The 10899-nt window shown below is 40.2% G+C and overlaps 1 protein-coding gene across 5 annotated transcripts in view; it reads right to left on the bottom strand.

Annotated features, from left to right (window-relative positions):
* Positions 1-4849: 4849 nt before the first annotated feature.
* DIDO1 (death inducer-obliterator 1) overlaps positions 4850-10899 on the bottom strand; it is a 45136-nt gene continuing 39086 nt past the window's right edge. For 3 of the 5 annotated variants that reach the window (XM_075176728.1, XM_075176730.1, XM_075176729.1), the window contains one exon: positions 4850-9307. In XM_075176728.1, the coding sequence (XP_075032829.1) occupies positions 5961-9307 (3347 nt within the window). In that variant the 3' untranslated portion in view covers positions 4850-5960. The remainder of the gene's footprint in view (positions 9308-10899) is intronic. The other 2 variants (XM_075176725.1, XM_075176727.1) reach the window with 1 other exon arrangement.

The following is a 10899-nucleotide window of genomic DNA, read 5'->3' as shown; positions in this document are numbered from 1 at the left end:
CAAAGAGGAGGATAATGCCCAAGGGAGATCCGTAGGAAATGTCAAACAAGCCGGGTCAGGAGCCAGAAAGTCAGTCCGAGAGCAGTTGAACACTGGGAGACGCTGGAGCAGGGGAACCATTCCACAATACTCTGGCACCCTAATGGTGCCAGAGACTTCCTGATATAGGAGGCGCCATTACCCTATTGGAGAGCGGGGGTCAGGTGAGAGGAATAGCGTCCCGTTGCAATGGGGACCCCCGCGCATGCGCCCGGCGGAAGTACGTCATTCGTCCCGTTGCCTAGCAATGGGACGTGGGGACTCGGAGACAGGCGCCCGTCCCCGGCACCGAGTGAAGGTGCGGGGACGGCGCCTGACAAATCTATAAGATTCTTAACTGTCCTCAAGGCTGCTTTTCCTCTGTAATTGTGAATTATATACTGCACAAAAAAAACCATTCCTTTAAGTATTTTCAGTAAAGGCTTGTTACAGGCTCATACTTTTTGTACCTTCCTTTGCTTCCTCTCCCCAGCCTCTAAAAGACTACTGAAGAGAACAAAATTACTAACTAAATGTTGGGGCTCACGTCCACCAAGATGAGCGTTTAGAATAGATAGAGTAGAGGTCTTCACCTTTAGCAGCCGCCTTTCCCGTAGAGCTTTATATGCTCATAGGTACTCATATGCCCCCAGGTCTTAAGCTGAGTAATGAAAGCTCACCAATGATGGCCGTAGCGCAGATGGAACCGGAGGCACTAGTCCAAACTGGAGCGGGTGGTCAGTGGCAGGCCGAGGTCAGAGATCCGTAGCAGACAGGCAAATCAATATCCAGGCAGAGGTCAGGGTCACAGGCGAAACAGTGAAGTCTAGAATACAAGCCAAAAGTTCAGGGTCACAGGCAAACAGGTAAAGTCCAAGATACAGGCAAAGGTCACAACGGAAGATCAGGCAGACAGGAATCCAACAGCAGGTCAGCAACAGCACAGAACTGAAAACGCTATAAACGGCAGGGAGGCCATCCTCCCTGCCTTAAATACCCAAAGCATCCAATGGGAGCAGAGCAGCCCAACCTAACTTAATCAGCCCCCAGGAGGCTGATAATACATCATTATTTAATGTGCACGCCCTCGCCTAATTTCCCCGCCGGGACGTGGCAGTCCGACAGCGCAGCATTTGGCCATTTTCCTAGCAACGGTCGGGCTGGAAGCCGTAAGTGACATCCCGGTCGTCAAGGAGACAGCCAAACACACCAAAAACATACTAGTAGGTTAATTGGCTGCTATTAAAATGACCTTAGTCTCTCTCAGTCTGCGTGTGTATGTTAGAGAATTTAGAGGGGCAGGGGCTGATGTGAGTTCTCTGTACATCGCTACAGAATTAGTGGCGCTATATAAATAGCTGATGATGTGGTTGATCTTACAATTCAGTGCTGACACACAGCCTGGTCCTCTATAGTTGAGCCTTATGACCTCTGACATGATGTCCAAGCATGCACCGACCACCAACATCCGGGAATCAGAACCAAATTCAACTACTAACTGCTACTAAGGCAGCAGTCTGATACACCCTGGTAGCCAATTCTATCCACAGCTTGCAGCACTAAATGGTGCATCACCAGGATCTCCAGAAAAGTAAAGCCCCTACCTACAAAAAACAACAAACACTACCTGCTTTAGAGACAATGAAAGAGGAGGAGCTATATTACATACCATATGGAGGGGGGTTGTCACCAGTCTATACCCAACCTTAAAAAGGAAGCTACCCATATTTATGGCTGTCATGGATGAAAACAGAAATATAAATATATATATATATATATATATATATATATATATGCACATCCTGATAGTTTGGTATGGCTTTGCTCGCTTCCTAATATGGAATTTGAAAGTGAGGCAGGCACATGAGAAATGCACGCGCAAAGACGCAGGCGCATTCGCAGCAGGATGTTGTTGTTTGTTTTTTTGCCATATCTATATAAAGAGATCTTAAGACAATTATCTCTTAATACGCCCTTAGGTCCTAAAATTTGTAAGCTATGAAATGCATTGGAGGCACCTCTAGTCCTGGGTGTTATACAGCTGATAGAAAAATTAATATTCGTACATCTGTAGATTTTCAGATAGTTTTTTTGCTTGTAGTCTGAATATATTCAGGTCTAGGTATTACCATTAGTTAAGATGGTCACCGATTACCTATTTCCACTATATGTCCTGATCATGAGGCTGAGAAATGCGCTATGTGTCCACTTAGACGCGGACACATGTTCAATAGTTTGTTTGAAGTTTGTTATTGCCACTGCTCGCTTCCTAATGTAGAAAGTGAAAGAGAGGTAAGCATATGCACTATGCATTTGCAGTAGGATTTATGTTTTTTACCTTATCTGTTAAGACAATTATCTTTTAATACCCCCTGTGGAAGTCCTAAAATTTGTAAGAGATGAAACACGTTGGACATACCTCTGATGTCCAATCCTCCTATTTCTTCTGGTGGGAGACTGTGTGGTGATAAGGATTATTCATACTGTTTCAGGAAATATCAGGAATTGTTTTATCAGCCAAATTCCATATTTACAGATTTTTTTGATGTACGTGCATTATGGTGTATTTTTTTTAGAATAAATGTTTAAGGTTGGGCAGCACGGTTGCTAAGTGGTTAGCACTTCTGCCTTACAGCACTGGGGTCATGAGTTCAATTCCCGACCATGGCCTTATCTGTGTGGAGTTTGTATGTTCTCCCTGTGTTTGCGTGGGTTTTCTCCAGGTGCTCCGCTTTTCTCCCACACTCCAAAAACAAACTGGTAGGTTAATTGGCTGCTAACAAAATTGACCCTAGACTGTGTGTGTGTGTGTTAGGGAATGTAGACTGTAAGCCCCAACGGGGCAGGGACTGATGCAAGTTCTCTGTGGAATCAGTGGCGCTATATAAATAAATGGTGATGATGATGATGATGATATTACACAATGTTGCTATTTTATATATTTTTCTAGGTTCAAATTAAGTGATGCGCAATATACTAAAGAGATTTGCATCTAAAGGATATGCGCTTTATTATATGATTGTCGGTACGTACTTCACTTATATGTAACTGGTAATGTGTTAGAGCACTGAAGCATACAGTTGGTTTATTCTCTATCCACAGGAAGATATTACTTGTGGTGAAATTTTACAGATCTTTTGAATACCTGCTTGAGAAAGAACATTTTCTGGTATAAAGATACTTTATAAGTGTGGTTTTGCACAGGTATTTGAATTGAGAAAAAGAATATTGCACTACCGTATATACTCATGTATAAGCCGAGTTTTTCAGCATACTTATGTATGCTGAAAAAGGGCACTCGGCTTATACACGGGTGAACTTACCTGGTGTCCGGTCCCTGGGCTTCAACTTCTGCATATGCGTTCCAACACAGGAAGTTCGGCATTTGGAACGCAAACTTGCGTTCCAAATGCCGAACTTCCTGTTGTTGGAACGCATATGCGTTCCACTGCGGGGTAAGTGAAAAAAATCTCTCTCTCTCTCCCTCCCTCCCTCTCTCTCCCTCTCTCTCCCTCTCTCTCCCTCTCTCTCCCTCTCTCTCCCTCTCTCTCCCTCTCTCTCCCTCTCTCCCCCTCCCTCCCCCTCCCTCCCTCCTTTTTTTTTTTTGTAAAATTTACAGTGCAATTACATAATGAACAAACAATACAGCCACCATGTTCATACATTTATATCCCTACCCCTTTTTTTAGGTTAGGTTGTACCCAATGCCAATGATTTTATAATCATTTATAAATGTTCCTTGTCATCTACTGTTATTTATGGTTTAGCTAAAAATAATTTCATAGATTGAACCTATCATTTTTATTTAGGTTTTTAAATTAGCGCTCTTTTCCACCCTAGGCTTATACTCGAGTCAATAAGTTTTCCCAGTTTTATGTAGTAAAATTAGGTGCCTCAGCTTATATTCGGGTCGACTTATACTCGAGTATATACGGTACTTTTTTCTTCCATTTTTTTTTTCCGCCAATGTACCTGAATGTATGGAGCCGAGATCTATATGAGAAATAGATTACCATTTTACAGATGGTCTGTTTACTTACAGCAGCTCTGGGATCCAAAAAGCAGACAGGTAACACAAAACTGTCCAACAAAAACATGGTCAGTACTCTTCACTAAAAATCTGGTAATGCAGTGTATAATTTACACTAGCCATAAAAGTCAAACACTGTATACAAGCCAACAAGAAGTTAGTATAAAACTACCCACCGATACATTGATCTGTACTGTTCATTAGCCAACAGAGAATCTGTTTTGTAATAACCAGAAAGTGTTTGGATTATATAATAGATTGATTTCCAACCAGAACATTGAGACACGTATTTTTGTTTCATGGTGCCAGGCTAGAAGGATCACAATAATTCCAGTAGGATAAGTGATAGGTCTTATAGTCAAAATATATGCAATGAGGATACATGATTAGTATTAACTGGATATAAAATGGCCTACTGTTTTGCACTGGTATTCTTTAATCACAAGTTTTTGTGTGCCACAAAAAAAGAAAAACAAAGGCAAGTGTTGATAGGTGTTTTGCAATGTGAAAAAGTTTGTGAATCACAATGCCAGACATAAGAAAAGACGTCAGTATTGAACACTGGCCATAAAATGACATTCATACAAATCAATGTTATATGTTTAATAATGGTTTCTTGACTACACTTCATTAAAACTCAAAAGTCACTGCGACACCGGCCAGTGTTGATATGAAAAAACATAAAAAAAATGTATACATTAGAAAATGTAGTTTTGTATGGTGCACTTGCACAATATATGTGAACGGCAATGAAACATTTTATAAATAAAAGAGAAATCAAATTTAACCATCGTAGATATTTATTCTACTTACAAAAAAATTTACATTTTACAGATTTAATGTACATTGATGTTTTGCCATAAAAATGCAAATCTATAGAAATACCAAACAATCACTATTTTTTTTTTTTTTAACTCCCGACTGTAGATCTTTCACTCAGAAATGTTTCTATGTAAATATAATCTAATAAGTATTGTGGTTACCATGGTCTTCTTGAGCCAAAGTATAGGTCTGACAGATCACTTGTCAATTTGTATACGGTGATCTTTTTGCAATGATTTACAAATTCTTGGTATTTGTATGTTAAGCCATGTGCATTCCAGCAATATTAGATAGACTCCCAATTTTCACAACCAAAAAGGACGTTTGAAGGGGCTATGGCTGAAAAAGTAATTATATTACTGCACAATCAAGTCCAATAACACATGCTGACCAATTATTTTTCAGAACAAATAAAGATCTGTTGGTTAGGGAATACAGGGAAAAAAAAATACAAAGTTCTGAAGAGCATGGCTATTGCAGCTTGTACATTTCATTGGTGAACTATATAATTTTGAACAATCTTTGGTGAACAGCAGGTTAACGGCATGAAAGGTTAAATGTAACAGCCCCAACACATTTTATAGAGCACATCTCCAGTTACATTTACAGATTTTTTTTTAAACCATTTTATACTGAATATTCCATTGTATAATAGTAACACAGTGACATGTTCTTGCTAAATGCTATAAACATAACTTAAAGTACTTACAATCTACAATTACAATATTTACAGTGCAGGGCTCTACTCATTGGAGCTGAAACCATCTTAAAAAATTACAATATGTAATCAAGTTACTGGAAAACAGAACTACAAACTCTCTTTAAAAAGCAATCCGCTCTCCACAGTAATTACCAGATTAATTACAATTAGGTCCAGAGTGGGTGTAGCAAGAAATAGGAGCACATAAAAATTATCTTTTTGTATAAAGAAACAGACACCAACATGATGCTATTTTCCAGTATTTGAACATTTCCACATTTGAAAGGAAAATTTGCCTTTTTAAGGGATATTTATATAAAATAAAATTAGAATATTTATATACATATTTTTACAGTTCCTCCTACACTTTTCAATCCCTTGAACACTCCATCACGTATGACTGAAAGAAGTAGGCTCTGTTGACACACTCTTGCAAGAGTCTTTTGATCGATCAGATTTAGAGTCTTTGTTGCTCTCTCTGCTTTTGCTGCGAACCATGCGATCTTTTCCTCGATCTCTATCCCTTTCCCTGTCTCTTGTTCTGTCACGGTCTCTGTCACGCCCTTTGTCTCTATCCCTTTCCCTGTCTCTGCTTCTAGATCTCTCTCTGTCACGATCTCTACGTTTATATGAATCTCTGTCACGATCTCTGGTCCTCTCTCTGTCTCTATCACGATCCCTATCGCGATCTCTGTCTCTCTCTCTTTCTCTCTCCCGATCTTTATCTTTGTCCCCATCTTTATCCCGATCTCTGTCCCTCCCTCGATCTCTGTCCCGTTCCCTGTTTCTGTCCCTATCTCTATTTCTATCCCATTCTCTCTTTTCCATGTCTTTATCCCCATCTCTATTTTTCTCCCAGTCTCTATTTGGTTCTCTTGTTCTCGGCCGTTCAAAATCTCTATTTCTCTCTAAATTTCTCTCTCTGTTCCAGTTCCTGCCCCTCTCTCTATCCCACTGTGCATCATGTTCTCTCTCTCTACGTCTGTCATCAAATCCTTGGTTTGGTATATGTTCTGATGCTTCTGGGTCATTACGTCCTTCATAGTTTCGAGGTCTACTCTGAAAGCCTTGACTTCTATGGTCCTTATTTTGTCTAAAGTTGTTAGATTCCCATTGTTGTTCTGCAGCTTGCCTATGATCTGTATAATTTTTAAGTGAATCTGGTGGACTAAGTTTATCCCAACTTTCACTTCTTTGTGGAGGAGGAATAGTTGGGAGTTCAAGCAAAGGACGGGGCTGAGCTCTCATAAGTTGTTGAGGCTGTTCAGGAAACCTAGAAGGCACAGGTCCACGTTGTCCACCATATTGGATAGGAACAGGACTTCGTTGATTGGGAAATATGGCTGAGGTTTTATTTGTATCCTCAAGTTGAGGTGGTGGTGGGCCCCTTGGCCCTGTATAATGACCTGGAACAGAGTCTCGTATAACGTCAAATTCATTTGGATATTGTCCACGAGGCCCACCAAAATGTGTGGGTACAGGTCCTCTAGGCCCTCCAAATGGTGGTTGAATTGGAGCACCTCTAGGTGTTTTAAACTGAGATGGTGGGGGTCTATGTGGGCCGTCAAAATTAAACTGTGGTCCTCGAGCCATAAAAGGCGCTGGTATAGGGCCCCTTGGACCATCAAACCTAAGTGGTACATCACCTTTGCCACCAAAATGAGCATCCTGAAATTCTAAATGCGGACTATCTCGTCTGTCAAATCTAGGAGGAGATTGTCCTTTTTGAGGAGTAAAGGGAGGATGAAGTGGTCCTCTATCCCCAAATGAATGATGAGGTGAAATTCCTAATTGTGCAGGCAACAAAGATCCAGGCCCTTTTTGCTCTACAGTTTGATCAGACTGTATGCCTCTGTAACCATCTAAGTTAGTTGGACAGTTTTCTTCAGGATACATAGGAGATGACCTCAACCCTGAATGATTAGGCATAGACAGTGGTCTTTGCTCACCAAATATTGGTGAGATTTCATGTTGCGGTGGCCCTAATATGGAACTCATTGGAAAAGATGGCCCGTGCCTATTATCTTCCTGAGAGATGACAGTCATTGTATGCTCTATGAAGGGAGCTGCTTGATTATTAATTTGCTCTTTGTTATGTGGAAACATTACTTTTTCATGTTCAAGGTGATCAGAACGATTTTCTAGGGATGTAATCATCTGACCAGAAAAATTAGATTTTGTCTTTTGGGCATCGAAGTTTTGAGCTTCAGTGGCCCAAGTTGGCTCCTGTGAAGGAAAAAACATTTTTTCACTCTCAGTCGGTGAAGCAGTCAGATGCAGTTGTGCATTAGACACAGGTGTTGGTAATAGTACTTTGCGTAAGGGCTTTGATGTGCTCATAGAAGTTTCAGATGTAACAGCATCATGCAGGTTATACCATATATCTTCTTGCTTATGGTCTTTGTCAATCTTTTCCAGGATGCTTTCCTTTGGCATTTGACTACTGTGTTTGGACATTTCCACACTATCTACAGACATGGTCTCATTCTGTATGCTAGCAAATTGCTTGACTACCGGGATAGACACAGTAGTTTCAGTTGAAAGTGGCTGATGCTTTTCACTTTGTAACTGTGTGATAGGAACATCTTCAATCTCTGAATGTACTTTTTTTGTTGCTGCTTGTCTAGGATCTCTAGCTTGCCTAGGATCACGGCTTTGAGTTAGGATTTGTTCCAAATTTGCACTTGTGGTAGCTTTTATAGTATTTGGCTCTCTTTGAAACAAATCACTTTTTGTTAGAGAAGACTTTGGGGGAGGTGACATCAAGGCATCAGACACTGAGAAATGTGCCATAGACACACCTACAGCTGCTCTTTGTTGTCTAAGGGCTTCTTCTTGTTCCTCCAGTTGTCTCTGTTGCTCTTCTATTTGCTTGTTTAGCTCCTCTAACATTTTTTGCTGTTCTATGAGAGATGGAGAATCAGAAATATTAGGAACAAGTACTGTAGCCATGTCCGTTGACTTGCTTTTACTTGCAGTAGATATCTTATTGGGCAAATCTTCAACTGGAACCTTTGCCTCCTCTAAAATCGTTTCATCTTCTGGATCGTAGGCTTCTTCCTCATCTAAACTCTCACAAGGTTGTTCTGGTTCATATGGGGTTTCATTGTCAACTACTGTAGTATCAAAAACTTTTTCTGGATCATACTCTTCTTCAGGGTCATATGGTCTGTCATCTTCCTCCTCAAAAGCTTTATCCTTAGACATCTGACCAAACTGCTGCACAATAGGGTCCACAAACCCTCTCTCTACTACAGTCTCTACAGTGGCATTAGTAGTAACAGCAGCCGAGCTCAAATTCTCGTTTTTGCTATCAGAAGTTTTTCCAAACAGTGTTTTGAGAATGTGGTCCAGTGGGGTTGCAGTCTTTGAAGATGACACCGAGCGTTCAGCTGGTGGTGGTGAAGAACTGGTTGGTATGCTGGTTGCAGAGATAACTAATGGCAATGTATGAACAGAAGGGATAACCTTTAGAACTGGTTCTGTGATTGGTGGTGGTGATCCTGGTGGTGTGGTACTTTTAATGATTTCACTTGAATATAGCGGATATTTCTGAGACTTCTTCTCTGCTTGATTAGCAACAGGTGGTTTAGTGAAATTTAAAATGTCCATCTCTTCCTGGCTTGGTGCTTTCAATCGCTTGTCTTCAGTTTTTTCTAGATCACTAGGTGCGGGGCGTTTATTTCTCTGACAAATTACTAATCCCAAGATCAAGTTTGGACGTATCGATTCAAGGCCTAGCAAGCCAAAGACAAAAGTGTTAAAGAATATTATATTGGCAAAACCTTTATTTATTTTTTTACATACTATGCATTAAAAAAAAATAATTAAACACTGCCTCTTGTATGCAAATGTAGGGTCTCTTCTAATACAGCGTTGGCCTGCATTCTGCCCTATATTAACTCCCAGCGCTGCCTTTATATGTCACAGCTCCCACAATACAGTATAGTGCAAAATACATTGTTGATTAAGAGTCTCTGCATTTGCATACAGGGTCAGTGCTTTTTTTATGCTCACACCAGAGCGTTAGGAGCATAAAAAAAAACAACTGTTTTTTGTGGTTTCTATACTTGACAATTAACTCAAATGTGACAAGTACTTTCCAAAAATGCTACACCATTAACATATTGTATCCAACAATAGAACCATGCTGTAAAGTCATTTTCTACAGAGGTAGTCAGTTATGCTTATATACTCAATCACTCATTTTGCATTCCATGTTGGTGGCAATGGTCCATTTAGATTAAGGCTTGTAATATATATTGTGACAGAGCCAGTTTGAAAATTGTAGTGTGTACAGGGACAAACGCAATGGCTTAGACAAGTGTATCATCACTTTTGTAAAGCCTTCATTTTGTGATTTGGTTTGAGAAACAGAAAAGTAGTACTCACAATCCTGTGAGCCAGAAAAAGAGTGTTGCCTGCTCAGGCTAACGAAAGCTGTGTATCATTTGAATGTTGCAGTTCTAAGCAGGCTTCCTGTTCATTATGATCCATGCCACGCTCATATGCGGTGGGATGTCAATTTCAAATTTAACCTGAACAGGAGACCAGCAACATATTTTATATAATGTCACATGCCTTTTACTTGCAATGGCCCATGTATTGTGAACGAGATTGTCTGGTCAAACTGTATTTGGATGACTGTGGTAATACACATTCATTACAGCTCTCACTCAGTGCCATGCTTTGGCTTCCATCTGCGCTTGCCATAAACTGGAATTGATGAAATCGGAGACCACGGATCATGTGGTCTGTACAAGCTGACCTTTGTTCCGGCCAGCACTTATAACAAAAATACTACAAGCAGCATTCAGGTTTAGAAAGCACTGTTAAAAATGGTCAGTGTACGGCCATCATTAGATAGGATCAAGCTGCATTCACCATATGGTAGGGAGACTCATTCGAATTTGTACTGTACACTGTTGAAGAATATATTTGTTTCAAATTTGGTTGGGTTTCCTTCAAGTGCACTTATCCATAGGACACTACTCAAGCCCAATTCTAAGTAGATACTTGGGTCTATGTGTATATACATCACCAATGTCTGCGATGTTTTGTATGATTTACAGGTAGCTGCAGGAATTCTTTCACCTATTAACCAATTAACTTGTGTTGAACAGATGGTTTGTTATTCCACAATGTAACTAACAGGAATCTTCGTTTTTTCAGCTTACTGAGTCAATATTCTCCAGTGCAACTTAAGACAATAGTGTCATACAATAGGTGAGAAAATATGGGGGGGTTTTGATATTGATCCCACAAAAAATGTGTTTCTTACGTAAATTGGCAATTGCTTCTCATCTTTTTAAATTGGTTAGAAACCTAG

Source organism: Mixophyes fleayi, chromosome 6, assembly GCF_038048845.1.
Source record: "Mixophyes fleayi isolate aMixFle1 chromosome 6, aMixFle1.hap1, whole genome shotgun sequence".
Taxonomy (NCBI): domain Eukaryota; kingdom Metazoa; phylum Chordata; class Amphibia; order Anura; family Limnodynastidae; genus Mixophyes; species Mixophyes fleayi.
This window is presented reverse-complemented; position numbering and strand designations above follow the sequence as displayed.